Source organism: Hyaena hyaena, unplaced genomic scaffold, assembly GCF_003009895.1.
Source record: "Hyaena hyaena isolate Hyena2069 unplaced genomic scaffold, ASM300989v1 scaffold_315, whole genome shotgun sequence".
Lineage (NCBI taxonomy): Eukaryota > Metazoa > Chordata > Mammalia > Carnivora > Hyaenidae > Hyaena > Hyaena hyaena.
In genome coordinates, this window is record NW_024080948.1 from 654,305 (window position 1) to 671,191 (window position 16,887).

Here is a 16,887-nt window from a genome sequence, read left to right on the forward strand (position 1 = left end):
TTCCTTTTTCTCCACTAAAAATTCTAAGCTACAACCAGGTAAAATCGAAAGTGTCCCAAAGCCAATGGGGATGTCTGCAAATACTCATTCTGCAGCAGAAATAATTAGCTTTGTTCTAGTATTCTCCATTTTTCTTTATTCCCTTTATTCCCATTTTCATCGGCCAACCTACAACTTCTTGCAAGGTGTTATGAATTGTGAGAGCCGCCACTGTAATATCCACAAAAAAAATAAACAATCTGGACTCCATGGTTGAAATTGATAACTATACCAAAGATAGCGTGGTTTCACAAGAATCGTACTCTGTAATGTTGATAGATAGCCCAAACTATGATCAGGTCTTAAAACATTTAAGCGATGATTACGTGAAAATTATTATGTCAGAAATTTGTAGAAAGCACTTTGAGTAAATAGCCATACTATTTTTAAATAGATTTTATTGTTTAATGAAACTGCTTATTTTTATGCCAAATATTGAATATTTTATCAGACTAGCAATATGTAAATTATGATAATGATAATGCAAACAAATTTTAGTTTGCAGATATAGGGGAGAGGTTAAGCTATTATCATGTATAAGCTATGCAACTTTCTCCAAATGTGTAATTTACTTTTTAGTACCCCAGATACTCGCCCAGCTGGGTTGGAAGATGCCGATCAGCAGCCATTGCCTGGAGAACAAGGAATTAACTTGGACAGCTCGGGCCCCAAACTGCCAGAATTTTCAAACCGACCACCAGGTGATAAAATGTTGGCTAAAGATTGTATATTTTTCATCATTTCTACAGCAGTACAAGGCTTCTCTTCAAGGAAACATTAGTATCTTATTTTGTCTCCTAACTAGGCTTCTTTAGTGATTAAATGTGTCTCATATTTGGAAACTTTGCCTTGATAGTAAAAATTTCAAATATAACTTCTGAAGGCATATGTATATGTAGTATATACAGTTGACCCTTAAACAACATGGGTTTGAACTCCATTATCTACTTATATGCAGATTTTTTCAATAAATACAGTAGTATAAATGTATCTCTTTTATGATTTTCTTAATAACATTTTCTTTTCTCTAGCTTACTTTACTGTAAGAATATAGTACATAATACATATAACATTAAATGTGTGTTAATCGACTGTTTAAGTTATCTAAGGCTTCCAGTCAACAAGTAGGCTGTTAGTACTTAAGTTTTGGAGGAGTCAAAAGTTACGCATGGATTTTCAACTGCACAGGGGATCGGTACTCCTAACTCCCACATTGTTCAAGGGTCAAATGTACATATACTGCTCAGATTAGCCTTCTTGATTTTAAGTCCTCATAAAATCAGACTGAAATGTCAAGTGCTTCTTTATTCTTGTCACTATCAAGATTCTAGTTGGCATTCAAATGGGAGTAAGATTAAATAGAAAGATGTTTTCACTTGAATCCTACTTGCCTACCTTTCCTGCAGCCTTTCCTATAGGGTTTTCTTGAAGCAATGAGCAGGGTTTACAGTAAGATTTTTTTAGTAGAAGTTTTATTATGAATCTTTAAACATAAAAACTATCTAAGAGTAATAAAAGAGACGCTCATGTACCTCCCACCCAGCTGAATAGTAAATAAGATCAGTATTGGTAAAGCCCCCTGTGTTGTACCCCTTTTTGACTATAAATAATATTATCCTCTAAATGTTAAAAAGAAAAAGCTTTTTCTAAAATTCATTTATTCCAACCTAGGTGTTACAGAAGAACTAAGGCCAGCTGCCACAATATCTCTATACTTGTTACTCTTGGCCTAAGCAGTGATTTGTAACCTTATTCCTCTGTGACCCAGTTGAAGACACACAAGCCTGTCACACTTAGGTCACTCTCCCCTGTATGTACAAAGGATTATATTTTGTTTCTTCCTCACTAGTTATTCCTCCTCCTTTTTGACATGTAAGTGAGAATGACATTATTTTGGGGATATACCATAATCCACCCTTAATTTATGTATTTTAAGAGCAAATTTTAAAAAAGTAAGTACATCATTATATCAATACTTTGTGCTGTTTATTACAAATTGTTTGGACACACCACAGTGCCACTCAGTGAGTTGCAGCAATTGAGGCAGGAAGGTCACCGGTCTTGGCAGGTATATCCAGACGGCATTATGAATAGGAAGGTACCTTCTTCCCTCAGACACATCTGAACTCTTATATGAATCCCAGAGGTCCTTGCACATATCGTTGCTTCCTTTCTAGAGTTTAAAAAGTAGGAACCTACAGAATGAATTTGGCCTATCATATGTTTGAATTATCATGCAGTATCAAAATTCACTACTGGCCTGGTGCCTAAAGGCATATGAGTTTGCAACCAATGATTAATAAATAGGGGTTTTGGTTATGTTATAGACACTATGTGTGTTCTGGCTTTCCTTCTCCACCATTCTGTCATGGCAACCATCATCTGTCTTCTTATCATTAGTGCCCTTTGGATTGCTGCCTCCAGCTTCTGGAACCTTTATAGCAGCCATGCCCTCAGCTGTAACTTTTGAGAAGTTTCTGTATTATCTGTTCTGCTTTCTTTGGTATTTATTGTACTACCTGGTGGGCCTATTTAAAGATAAAAGACATTTGTGACATAGCCCAACAACAATGGGCTTCTACAGAAATGACAATTTTCTTAATATGGGAACCCGAGTTAAATTTGTAGAAATGCCATATTATTGTTGGCTCTATAATTGTAAAGAAGTAACTTGGGCCTAAAATAGAAAAGGATTTTTAAAAAATCTCTAAAACTGAATTCTGCACATTGTACTCATTGGTGCCATGGAAATCTTTGGTCAGAAGACATTAATGAGCTCTTGACCACAGGGTCTGACCCTGTGGATCAGCAGCATTTGGTAGCTCCTCTGTGAAAATCTTGAACCATCATTTCTGCCAACTTCTAGAGCTAACTGTTCTTATTCCTGCACCTTCTTAAAACTTTCCTTATGCATTTTTCATGCAGCAATGGAATAAATCTAGTCTGTGAAATTATATCCCAGCTATATCCCCACTTTTTCCCATGGAACTACCTTTATTCTTGGTTAATGACTTTTCCTTTCTGCTGATGTGTAAAGCTTTCATTCTAAAATGCCAAGTAAAAGTTTCACAAAAGAAGGGATCATTTGAACTGTTGCCTTCTGAAATCCTATAAGGCATTGTCCCTCAGTTCTTTTCCCAAAATTATTTTTTATTCCTGAGGGCAGTGTTTCTGGCTTCTTATTCTTCCATTGTGGATTCATAGAAAATTTTTCTCCAAATCAAGTTTTAACATGTAAGAAAGTAAATGGAAATTAATATCCGTAAAAAAATCTTGAGTATCCTCAATTTATTTTCAGTGTGTGTATCAGCTTCTATTAGCTCCTACTCTTTATTAAATTGATTTACATCAGAGGGGCAGTTTAATTCATTTGGATTACCCAGAGGATTGAGCCTGGAGGATGCAGCATGATGTATAGAACCAATGGATTGGAGTCATTTTAAATCCCTCTTAAGGCATTGAATCCTAGAATTGTATTTTTGTTTCTGTTAAAAGAATAAAAAGGCTATCTTCAATGCTGTTGTTTTCACAAAATCAAATTAATTTGTGATAACAGAAAAAGTGAGTCCTAAATGCCTTACTTCATTTACAAGTACAGTGAAATATTTATTATTCCCACATGAGACCCCAGTGCTAGGTGGTCAGCTACTTGCTGTTGATAGGAATTTTTCTTATTTCATCTGAATGTTTGGCTGGGATAGACTCAGCTACTTTCATTGCATAGCACAGAGTGTCTATTAGAATCTTAGTACAATAATGTCTCATTCAGACCTTGAAGACTAAGGAGCTCCAGGTTCTTGATGCTTTGCTTTTTGCTTCCTTAAGCAGTGTGCCCCTTTGCTTATGTCGGAAAAAGAGGGGCTGCCCCTCACCCCCGGAAGTGGGTGCACCTAAGCTCTTTGTGCACTGTCTGGGCCACCTAGATGAGTATTGCTTGGCTATACTCTAAAGGTTGCTTTTCCTGCTGAAAATCTAACTTCCCTGATTTTGGGGGCTTGTTTTAGGTTATCCTTCTCAACCAGTTGAACAGAGGCCACTTCAGCAGATGCCTCCTCAGCTTATGCAGCATGTGGCACCCCCACCGCAGCCACCACAGCAGCAGCCGCAGCCACAACTGCCACCGCCACAGCAGCAGCCACCGCCTCCCAGTCAGCCACAGTCTCAGCAGCAGCAACAACAGCAGCAGCAACAGCAACAAATGATGATGATGCTCATGATGCAGCAAGACCCCAAATCAGTTAGGCTTCCAGTCTCCCAAAATGTCCACACCCCACGGGGCCCCCTGAATCCAGACTCCCAGCGAATGCCCATGCAACAGAGCGGCAGCGTGCCTGTCATGGTCAGTTTGCAAGGACCTGCTTCCGTGCCACCGTCACCTGATAAACAAAGAATGCCAATACCTGTGAATACTCCTTTGGGAAGCAATTCAAGGAAAATGGTATACCAGGAGAACTCCCAGAATCCTTCTAGCTCACCACTGGGAGAGATGTCCTCGCTCTCTGAAGCAAGTGGCAGTGAAGTACCATCTGTCTCAGGAGGCCCAAATAACATGCCTTCACATTTAGTAGTTTCTCAGAATCAGTTAATGATGACAGGGCCAAAACCTGGACCATCACCCCTTTCAGCAACTCAAGGTGCAACTCCCCAGCAACCCCCTGTAAATTCCCTGCCCAGCTCTCATGGCCACCATTTTCCAAATGTGGCTGCTCCAACCCAAACATCTAGGCCTAAAACACCGAACAGAGCCAGCCCCAGACCCTACTATCCTCAGACACCCAACAATCGCCCTCCTAGCACAGAACCTTCAGAAATCAGTCTATCACCAGAAAGACTCAATGCCTCCATAGCAGGACTCTTCCCCCCACAGATTAATATTCCTTTACCTCCTAGGCCAAATTTAAACAGGGGCTTTGACCAGCAGGGCCTAAATCCAACAACTTTAAAGGCCATCGGGCAAGCACCTTCAAATCTTACCATGAATAATCCTTCCAATTTTGCTGCCCCACAAACTCACAAATTAGATTCTGTGGTGGTGAATTCTGCAAAGCAGTCTAATTCTGGAGCAACAAAACGGGCTAGTCCGAGCAGCAGTCGCAGGTCTAGTCCTGGGTCCAGTAGAAAAACCACCCCAAGTCCTGGGAGGCAGAATTCTAAAACCCCTAAACTTACTCTGGCCTCTCAAACAAACACAGCCCTGTTGCAGAACGTGGAGTTGCCAAGAAATGTATTGGTCAGTCCTACTCCTTTGGCCAATCCCCCTGTACCTGGGAGCTTCCCTAACAACAGCGGGCTGAATCCTCAGAATCCTACCATGCCTGTGGCTGCAGTGGGGGGTGTACTTGAGGATAACAAGGAGAGCTTGAACATGCCTCAGGACAGCGATTGCCAGAATTCCCAGGGTAGGAAGGAGCAGGTAAACATTGAGCTCAAAGCCGTCCCTGCCCAAGAAGTTAAAATGGTTGTCTCTGAAGATCAGTCTAAAAAGGATGGGCAGTCTTCGGATCCTAACAAACTTCCCAGTGTCGAAGAGAACAAAAATTTGGTGTCTCCTGCTATGAGGGAAGCACCGACATCGTTAAGTCAACTTCTTGACAACTCTGGAGCTCCTAATGTGACCATTAAACCCCCTGGGCTTACAGATCTGGAAGTAACGCCTCCAGTAGTTTCTGGGGACGACCTGAAAAAAGCATCTGTCATTCCCACACTGCAGGATCCGTCTTCTGCTAAAGAACCCTCTAATGCCCTAAATTTACCTCACACTAATGAGCCGTGTTCAACCCTTGTGCATCCAGAATTGAGTGAGGTCAGTTCTAATGTTGCACCAAGCATCCCTCCAGTAATGTCAAGACCTGTCAGCTCTTCCTCCATCTCCACTCCCTTGCCCCCAAATCAAATAACTGTTTTCGTAACTTCCAATCCTATCACGACTTCAGCTAATACATCAGCAGCTCTGCCAACTCACCTGCAGTCTGCATTGATGTCAACAGTCGTCACAATGCCCAACGTGGGTAGCAAGGTTATGGTTTCTGAGGGACAGTCAGCTGCTCAGTCTAATGCCCGGCCTCAGTTCATTACACCTGTATTTATCAATTCATCCTCAATAATTCAGGTTATGAAAGGATCACAGCCAAGCACAATTCCTGCAGCCCCACTGACAACCAACTCTGGCTTGATGCCTCCCTCCGTTGCAGTTGTTGGCCCTTTACACATACCTCAGAACATAAAATTTTCTTCTGCTCCTGTACCGCCTAGTGCCCCTTCCAATAGCACTGCTCCAAATATACAGACTGGTCGACCCTTGGTCCTTAACTCACGAGCCACCCCTGTTCAGCTTCCTTCTCCCCCATGTACAACTTCTTCAGTTGTCCCTCCTCATCCCCCTGTCCAGCAAGTGAAAGAATTGAATCCAGATGAGGCTAGTCCTCAGGTGAGCACCTCAGCAGATCAGAGCACTCTGCCCTCTTCACAGTCAACCACAATGGTTTCTCCCCTTTTGACCAATAGTCCAGGCTCCTCTGTCAACCGGCGAAGCCCAGTCTCATCTAGTAAGGGCAAAGGAAAAGTGGACAAAATCGGCCAGATCTTGCTGACCAAGGCATGTAAGAAAGTTACAGGCTCTCTTGAGAAAGGGGAAGAGCAATATGGTGCAGATGGAGAGACTGAAGGCCAAGGGCTAGAGACCACAACTCCAGGGCTCATGGGAACAGAGCAGTTATCCACAGAGCTGGACAGTAAAACCCCAACGCCCCCAGCACCCACTCTGATAAAAATGACCTCTAGCCCCGTGGGCCCGGGCTCCACCTCAGCAGGACCCAGCTTACCTGGCGGTACTCTCCCCACCAGTGTACGCTCAATAGTAACCACTCTGGTACCCTCTGAGCTCATCTCTGCGGCGCCGGCCACAAAAAACAATCATGTTGGCATAGCATCTGAGCCACTTGCAGGTGGCCTAGTGGAGGAGAAGGTGGGATCTCATCCAGAGCTTCTACCCAGCATAGGTATGTACTCGGGGCCTGGCATCATCTCCTCGTGTCAATTTTTTGATGACCTATCCCACAAAAGAAAGCATGACTTCTACTTGGAGGAAGAAGAGTGGGCTAAATGGCAATAGTGGTAGTTTCATTTATTAGAAGTACATTGGGAAATATACTTGAAAGCCCGTGTTAAGTTTACATTCATAAATAGGTTCTCTCTCAGCTCCCAAAATAATGATAGACCTTTCATTTATATAAAGCTTTTCATTTTACAAGGAAACATCTTTAATATGTTATCTCACATCATCTTCATACCAACCATGTCAGGTAGCCCTTAACCTGATTCCGTGGGTGAGAAGATTGAAACTCAGAGTTTAGTATTTATTCAAAGTTGCTAATGTGAACCTTCAGTTTAACATTGTCTCTTAAAGGTGAATAGCAGTTTCTGCAAGCTCTCCTTACCATGATAATGACTTGGTCTTGACAGTTTCAGAGCAAGATTCTCATAGCCCCTTCCTCATGTACTCTATCCGAGGGATTATTCCCATCTGACTGTGTACTCTGGAGGAGAGCTTTTGAAAAAAACAAATTTCATGATAATAGACACAGGAGAAGCAAAGTGGTTGAGAGACAGGTAGGCTTGAGTTAGTATCACAGCGCCAACATTTACCAGCTCTGTGGGTTTAAGGAAGTTGCTCAACTACTCCAAACTTGAGTTTCTTCCTTTGTAATATGGGAACAACAGTAGTTGTAAGAATTCACTGAGATATTGCATATAGTGTACTTAGAATATAGTAATGAATAAATGGAAAAAATTGTTATTACTGATTTCTCTTTGACAGAGTTTTTTGTAAATTAGACCGTTCCAATTCATGTATATCTAGTTCAAATTATTTCCTATGTACTGTTAAGATGGGCAAATGATGGGAACGTAGGTATCCTTATACCTTCCCTTCCCCCTTCACACCCCGAGATACACACACACACACACACACACACGTCCCTTCTGTGAGGCCTAAGAGATGCAGAAGCTCTATTTTCCCTGAGTGGAGTCAGTCACACACTGCCAAAGCTGAGAAGAACCTTTGCTGTATCCTAGGGCAGCTAATAGTGCCTTTCTTGTTGAATGCAAGCTAAAATGTTTTTGAGTGGTAGGCACCTAGGAGGACGGTCAGAAAGAACACACGCTTCAGGTTATGATTAAAGTTCAAATTCTAGTTCCACTGATTACCAATCACAGTTGGATAAATTCCCTAACCTCTTATAAGTCATGTACTTCACCTGTAAAACAGAGTTTGTAATTCCTACCTCCCAAAATATACAAAGATAAGAGGAGGGGACTTAGCATATAGTGGCCAGCATGCTCCTCACACAAAGGAGTAACCTTTGGAAAGGTTAATTCCCCCTCTGCCTCTTTAGTGCTAGAGATACAGGGAGAATAAAGACCCTTAAGGAGTTCATTGCCATTGCAAGAGACAGAGACTTCATAGGGCTGGGTTCCCCAAGTTTTTGGTTCAAGTTCTGTGAATGTAGATGACCCCTAAGAATGAAAAAGAAACCTGTGTGACTTAAATATATTTTCTGCTATTAAATGTTTCTTTGTACTTCTGTACCGAACTCCTCTTCCCCTCCCACCCCCCCATCACACATACATACCAGGAGAATAATGGGGAAGTGCTTAGAGAATATTTTTATCTGGATTATATATAATCCTAGAGAAATATATGTACTTTGGGGAGATGAACCTGTAGTTCAAAAAAAAAAAAACAAAAAAACCTCAATTTTAGTTAAGATTGTTTCCATTCTTTTAAGCGGCTTCTAGGTTTTTATCTTGAAAATGTGAGAAACCAGTACTGGAGTTAAAAGTAGGATTTAAGATATAGTTTTAGGCTTTCTCAGATAAGCATCCAAAATAACTTCTTAACACAAAGGTATTATTGACTGACAAAGGTATCCGATACGCTTCCATTCTAGAGTACATTGTGTATCCTGTTCCATTCCTCTTCAAGGACCTAAGTACTCTCTGTCCTCTGAAGCCTAATTCTGATGTTTCTCCCTTTAATGTACCATCAGTTTTCTCAATCTGGAATTGATCTCCCTTGCTTTTGATTCCCATAGCATTTTCTACTTTATGAATCTTCTTTCTATAATGCCCCAGTGGACTCCAGGGTACCACATGTGTGTATCTTATCTTTGATACTGGACTGAACAAAAAGAATAATTGGTCTCTACTGATGCCTGGAACAGTGCTTTGCCCCTGGGAAGTTCTTGGTAACTGTTTGTTATATAAGTAAATAACATCAAATAATGTATTCATCAAGTATGAGTTGAGTATCTGCTTGATGACCATCACTCTTGCCAGGTGCTGTAGAGAAGTACAAAATAAATTTTATGGTTCAAGTATCAAGGGGTGTAGTCTTTAGAGGGATGAGAAAATTTTAAAATGCTGAGGTGAATGGTATCATTGTTCCTCTGCAAGTGGTTCAGTTTGCCTGCTAAGGTGTGCTTTGGGGATTAAGTTTTGAAATGTCCTTTCAAGGCCAGTTTCAAGTACTGCCCTCCACGAGTATGTGTATTACCCTTGATTCAGTCAGTGCCTTTGGTTTTGTTGAGAAAAGAAAGTAAAAGGCCTGTATTTTTTTTTCTTGCCTTAGCCCCTTCACCGAGTTTAGTCACAAAGGAAACTCCAGCCACAACACCACAGGGGCCTGTTGCCAGACCAGGTAAGGCATGCTTTGGAAAAACTTCTCTGAGTGGAATTGATCACATGTAAGGGAATTGCCGCTGTCCTTACGGTGCCAGGAAGTGGCTGAAACTCTCTCACCTGCTGGCTTTAGACCAGACCTCAGATGAGTGGCAGAGCTTGTGCAGGATTATTTGAGGTTATTTTCCCCCCGACCGGCTTGCTGTCTTATGCATTCCTGGTGTCAGTTAGGGAACTCAAGAAGGACATTGTGGTGCCCATTGTCTGTCTGCCACCCAGCTGTAGGTGGTTTCCATTGCACTGTTTGCCCTCTTCCATGACCCTGGCACTCAGAGCTAGCAGCTGACTGACTGGCCCACAGTAATTTGCTAAGGTGGCAAGCGTTCCTGAACTCAGATAGTAATTGCATATCCATGATAGGAGTGGAGGCTTATTCTGAGCACCTCTGCTACAGTGAGGTAGCCATTCCTCCTGAGGGTCTGGATGGCATTATGTTTCCCATGACTAAGAAATTGCAAATAGCATGAGGGATGGTGTTTCTGGAAGGTGGAGTCCATGGTAATCTGACAGATAATTGCTGTCGAATGTTGGGTCAGCCCAGAACACACGAGGATCTTGCTGGCAATAACAGTACTGCCTTCATTGGCAGATAAATAGCGTAAATGTGTTACAGTTTAATCTTGCCAGGCCCTTTGTCACTGAATGTATTAAAGGATACCAAAAATAGATAAATAAGTAAAAGTATGACACTTTTCACTCAGAGGTTAGAATCTCATTTATAGGCCACTCACATTTGACAAAATGTATAGGCAAAAAACAATATTACCCTGTTTAGTTTTGTGGGCCTAAATCAGTAAAATTAAGCTATAACTTGTGATTTTTAAAAAGATTTTATTTTGTTTTTAAGTAATTGCTGTACCCACAGTGGGGCTTGAACCCACGACCCCAAGATCAAGAGTCCCATGCTCCACTGACTGTGCCAACTAGGCACCCTAACTTGTGGTTTATTTTAAAAGCAGCTTCAGGTGCTATGTGCTATGCTGTGTTCTGTTGCACACTCTGCATAAAATCAGGCTTCTGAAAAGAATGGAGGAGCAAAAACCATTTTAGCCATTCAGATTCTTTGTTTGCTACCAACTACCCACATGACATGTGACATTGTGCTAGACGCCTGAGAAGGATAGAGTGGAACAAGTCATTCACAGAAGGTATTAGATAGTAAAATTCATTTGTGGTGAGAAAAGGTGCAACTAAAAAGAAAGGAATTCCATTTTCAGCACCAGTTCTTTACTCCAGAAAAATGTGCTTTACCATATCATACATCTTCCTCAGAATAATTGGCCAAGAATACCATTCCTTTTAAAAGTTTGACTTAAATGAATCTCCTTAAAATACCCACATAGTCACTAATTGCTTCACCAGATTCCTTTGATCTCTACTAATGTGAATTATCTGTAACAGTGTTAAAGTTCTCAAAAGCACTGAATTTTGTTTCACATGAGCAAACTAATAAAATTTTTTGGTAATCAGCCTCTTTTGAGCTGTTTTTATTTTTGAGCACATGTTACCTGAGTTTGTATGCTCCAGTGGAGCTTACAAGGCAACAGAGACCCAGAGAGCTGGTATCTATTTCATGTGGAGGGTTTCCAGATTTTATGGGTTAGATATGGGGAGCTAAGTAGCAAATGGAAGTTCATCTTGCATTGAATGCAGAGTATTCCAGCATGAAGACCGCATCGACATGAGTATCCTAACAATAATAATAGCTAATATTAAGAGCTTACTGAGAGCCAGGTCCTGTACAGAGTTTCTATATGTATTGTTCCATTTAATCTTATTAATTTTTAGGTACATAAAATGGTTGTCCCTGTTTTTCAGATGAGGCATTGAGCACAGAGAGGTCAAGCTCAGGGCTAACTTATCAATTAGGTGGCTAATCAATGGACTCAAAATTTTAACCCATGTACTCTGATTTCACTGCCTTCAAGGAGGTTACTGTGTAATATCTGGGGTAGATGCATGTACACTGAATCTGCTGTGCTGAATTCTCTCTCAGGGGTGACAGGGACAGGTTCAGAGCTGTGGGAGGCCAGAAGCAAGAGAGATCACTGCTATCTGGTGCATTAGGAAAGTCTTCTGGAAAGATGAAACTATCTAAAAAGCATATAATGGAGAAAGATGTTTTTCTGTTGATGCTGAGAAAGAAGTGCCTGGTAAACCCATAGAATGTTCATTTAATCAAAACCCTACTCGACAAATTACTGAGATTTTCCTTTCTTAGAGGGTATTGTGGGGGAGGTTGAGGAAGAGAGGAATATAACAGTCTGTAGGCATTATCTCAAAGCAAAGCAGTCTGCACTCTATAACTCAGTGAGAATTATATTCTCAGTGGTGGAGAATGCATCCTTAATAAATATTTAAGACCTATTTGAAGATTACTGCCTTTAAAAACGAGTGTCAGGAGGTTAGAGATATTTTAAGAAAGAAAACAATCTCTTCTGCAGGAGAGGAAGAGGCTTATTTTACTAATCTAGTTATAGCTAGGTGAAATATGAACCAGGCAGTGTGAATTTAGTTCTATTGATCCAAACAGGATTATTTCATAGTGTGGAGTAGAAATAAAAATAGACCAAGTTAGTGTCTTATGCCCCAGACAACTGAGTTGTGTCCCTGCCAACTCTGTCTCTGTACCATGTAGGGTGAGGATACTGCTGGGCATGGAGACATGTTAGCCTAAATAGGGCATTCAGAATTCTGAGACAACTCCCTTCTCCCAGTGGAGATAGACACCAGAAGCTCCCACATCTCATATCTGTCCTTTGTATTTTTCACAGAACTCGAGGCAAATGCTACTGTGGTCTCTGGACAAAGGTAAGATGATCATTCTGCAGACTCAGCGTGAAAACAGCGTAAGCTTCTTTGAAGGGTATCGGCTTTCTCATCCTTTAAACCTCTCTTCACCTTGTCCTTTTTCCTTCACTCTTTGTGCCAGTCTGTTTTTTCTTCTAAAACAGGGGAGCTGTCATGAGTCCTAACCCCTCAGAGGTAACATTTATCTTAATAAAACTTGGTGGCCAAGTTTCTACCTTTTTTAGTTGTTTTGAAAACTGAATGAGATAACATGTTCAGCACTCACCATAGTGAGTAAATAGTAAGTTCAGTATGTAACAGCTGTTGCTATATTGTCATTAATAATAGTCCTTGCAACACCTTCTGAAGTATACCTGTTTGATCCACCAGGCATAAGAGAGAAAGCCAGGTAAGGTCTGACCCCAAAACTCATGCTTTTTCTGCTATACTACAAAGCCCCACATAACCTAATGAAATAAACCTGTGACTTCAACCTCATTAACCCCATGGAGAGGAGGAGTATTTTCCAAAAGTCATTCCTTTTTTAGTCTAGTAATGCATTGGATAGCATTATAGAGAATTTATCATATTTGTACAACTTAGTTTATAAAACACCTTCACAATCATCTTCTCATTTAATCCTATCCACCCTGTGAGGTGGTCATAATAACCAACATTTATTTGAATGCATCCCATGCCATGCACTGGGCTGCAAGCCCCTTACATGTATTATATCACTGAATTTTCACAACATCTATTAGGAAGGTAAATTCTGTCTTACAGATAAGGAATGTAAAGCTCAGAGAAGTTAACTCAATTGCCCAAGGCCACAGATGTAGTAAAATGGTGCAACTGAGATTCAAACTCAGATGCCCTGACTCTAGAGCCCTCACACTTACGTATTGTAGCAGACAAAATGGGGATTTATAGATCAAGAACCTGAAGCATAGAAAAAGTTAAATATCATGTCCAATAAATATATAGGTAAGACTTGACCCCTGTTCTTCTGCCTCCAAATTCATTGGGATTCCTACCACATCATTCTCCCTGTTTTTATTTGAATTGGGTAATATTTGAATTCATTTGCCTTTATCAAGCATAAACCAACTGTGTGGCTACACAAAGAAAATAATCAGACCAAAAAGGGGTATTTGTTTCCAGAGCTATCTGAGTACTGACCATATGAACAGTAAGGCAGTACTGCTGTGGCTTTTGTTTTACCGGGAGAAAAAGGCACCTCTGTTAGGAATCTTTCATCCCCAGAGGCTTTGACCATTTTCAGGGCTCCTAGCCAGAAAGCCATCCTTTACCATCTCTTAAAGAATGTGTGAATACCCCTGACTTACAATTCTACCCCAGCTCTGGCCTCGCCTCTTCTTCACTTGATTTGGCTTGTGAGGCAGTTGTTAGATATAAAACAAGATAGTGAACAATATGGCCAAATTCCCAACTATTGTACTACCAGTGAAGGGTCCTCTGGCCAGAGTGAACAATGGAGGGGTAGGAGGAGTTCACAGACCATGGTTCATGGAGCTCCTGATCTAGTGGAAGGCAGAAGATACTAAAATAAAACATGCTGTACAACCTGATGGGTGCTCTTGAATGCCAGATTCAGAGTGAGCCTAAAAAGAGGTGACAGCTTCACTTGGGGAGTAAGGTCATGGAAGACTTTGCAGGAGAGACATCCCTTTGACCAGCTTGTTTTATTTGTCGCAATATGTTTGTTTCAGTTCCATGCCTTACAAGCAGGTGTAATCAGTGTTTTTTCCCTAATGATTTTGACATGCAGTTTTTTGAACCATGAAAGTAATAAAAAGTTTATTAAAGAAAATTTGAAGTTCAGATCAGAGAACTAAAGAGAAGAAAATTATCAGGGCACCTAGGTGGCTCAGTCAATTAAGCGTTCAACTTCAGCTCAAGTCATGATCTTGTAGTTCCAAAGTTCAAGCCCTGTGTCAAGGCTCTGTGCTCACGGCTCAGAGCCTGGAGCCTGTTTGGATTCTGTGTCTCCTACTCTCTCTGTCCCTCCCCCACTCGTGTGTGTGCATGCACATGCTTTCTCTCTCTCTCAAAAATAAATAATAAATATTTTTAAAAATTTTAAGAAGAAAATTACCAATAAACCAGTATTCCTATGACTCAAACAATACTCACTGTGTATATTTTAGTTCATTTTCTACTTCAGAGTATGTATGTAGATGGAGAATATTTTATATATAAACACTATATCTAATATTTAGATATATCTAATATATAGTGATATATATAAGCATTATACACACATTTATTTTACACCCATTCATTTGTATGTAGTTACATATATACTCGACATGTATTATGACAAAAATAGGATTATACTATTTATAACATTAGTAACTTTTCCCCCCACAGTAATGTATCATGAACAGTTTTTATCATAAATAGCCTTCTACAACATGATTTTTCATGACTAAATATGAATGTGCCATATTTTAATTTTAAAATCTATTGTAAAGCATTTAGGTCTTCTGTCTTTATTAGTACTTATAAAATGCTTTGACATCTTTGTGTGTAATTAGAGCTATGTAAAAAGATTTCTTTTCTTAGGCACCTAGAAATGGAATTGCTGAGCCAAAGGATTATACCAGGATTTCTCAGCCTCAGTGTTATTGACAGCTTGGATCAGATAATTCTTTGCTGGGGTCAGGGGAAGAGCTGTCTCACGTATTATAAAATGTGTAGTGGCTTGCCTGGCCTCTACCCAAAAGATGCCTGTAGCATCACCCCCTTAGTCACAACGAACTATACCCAGCAGTGTATATACTGTGAATATATTCTCATGTATATTTTATAATGTGACTTAGAACATGCCATTATCTGATTATACTAGGCCCATAGGAAATGCTAGTATATATTAGTAGTTTCCTAGCTTTTAGATACTATTTTTGAAAAGGAATATTGTTATTTTAGGGAGAGTGTGAGGAAGTTTGGGAATTTTTATTCCAAGTTCTTAATTTCTTTTACCTGTTTTTCCACAATTTCACCAGCAATATGCTTTTTAGTATTTTATTTTTACTAGTGTAATAAGCTAGTAAATTCCTCCCAGGGAGGAATACTTTCTCTCCAGAATGACTATATAGGTCTTAATCTCCTGTCTTATGAATGAAGCTCTTTCTGAAGAGCCTTTTTTTGTGTGTGACTTGATTCCCTCTCCTCCTTGGAAACTTTGTGCTTCCCTCTGTCAGCAGTGAGCCCAAAGAGATCATTGAAAAGTCCAAAACCCCAAGTCGAAGAAACTCCCGAACCGAAGAGCCAACTGTGGCTTCTGAAAGTGTGGAAAACGGACATCGCAAGCGATCTTCTCGGCCTGCTTCAGCCTCCAGCTCTACTAAAGGTTAGTGGTGCGGTGTAGGTGCTATTGTGACTCAGATAGAAGAATGGGGTCTTTATCACCACAGCAAAGGACTTTGTTTTTTATCTTTGCTTCTGTTACTTTGACTTCTACTGCTTTTTTGCCCCTCCTTTGTTTGTTATTTCATTTGCCTATATGTTTTCTTTGTATGTGCACAGAGCAGCAAGCACTGTTGGGGAAAAAAAGAACATAACAGGGCAGATTGATTCATGATCACCACTTCAGATAGGTGCTCAATATGGCCCAGCCATCCTTCTATGGCCAACTCTCTTTTCCACTCCTCTGGCCCCTAATTTCTCTCCTCTCTCTCAGCAGAGACTCTCACCTCTCCACAGAGAAAATAGAACTACTTCAGCTCTCACTACCAAGACCTAAATCTACTAGGATCCTCCTTTGTTCCTGCTATAACAGAGCAGCTGTCCTTCCTCAAGTCTAAGGCCAGTCCCTCCACTTGTGCCTCTTTGATCCAATCTTCTCTTACCTTGTCAAGAACTTTACACTATCAGTTTTCTCTCCTCTGTTGACTGCTGTCTCCTTTTTGAATTCACAATGTCCTTGGCTTCTGTGACCTAGAACGCTCCATAGTTTTCTCTTTACCTCTCTGGATTTTCCTTCTTAATCTCTGTACCAAGTGTTAGATGTTGGCCTTCCTCACACTTCGATCCTGAGCTACCCTTTCTCTTCAACTCTTCTCTCCCTAACTAATCTCACTCATGCCCTTCTTTTTTAGTTACAGCTTTTCATAGATGACTACTAAATTTGCATTTCTAGTACATACCTCTAAAAATCTTAGACAACTGCTTGTGTACATCCTTACCAGTACTTCAAATTTAACATGTCTGAAACAAGACTTGTGATTTTCACCTCCACTGTCAGGTCATCTGCCAGTGTTCCCCACCTCAGGGAATGGCACTGCCATCTGTCCATTG

General features: G+C 40.6%; 1 protein-coding gene across 9 annotated transcripts in view; it reads left to right on the forward strand.

The window, feature by feature from the left end:
- NCOA6 (nuclear receptor coactivator 6) overlaps window positions 1–16,887 on the forward strand; it is a 114,688-nt gene that overhangs the window by 89,838 nt on the left and 7,963 nt on the right. For 6 of the 9 annotated variants that reach the window (XM_039248688.1, XM_039248689.1, XM_039248692.1 and 3 more), the window contains 5 exons: window positions 619–740; window positions 4,044–7,037; window positions 9,668–9,736; window positions 12,552–12,588; window positions 15,792–15,940. In XM_039248688.1, coding sequence (XP_039104619.1) covers window positions 619–740; window positions 4,044–7,037; window positions 9,668–9,736; window positions 12,552–12,588; window positions 15,792–15,940 — 3,371 coding nt within the window. Of the gene's footprint in view, window positions 1–618; window positions 741–4,043; window positions 7,038–9,667; window positions 9,737–12,551; window positions 12,608–15,791; window positions 15,941–16,887 lie in introns of those variants that run through there. The other 3 variants (XM_039248684.1, XM_039248690.1, XM_039248693.1) reach the window with 3 other exon arrangements.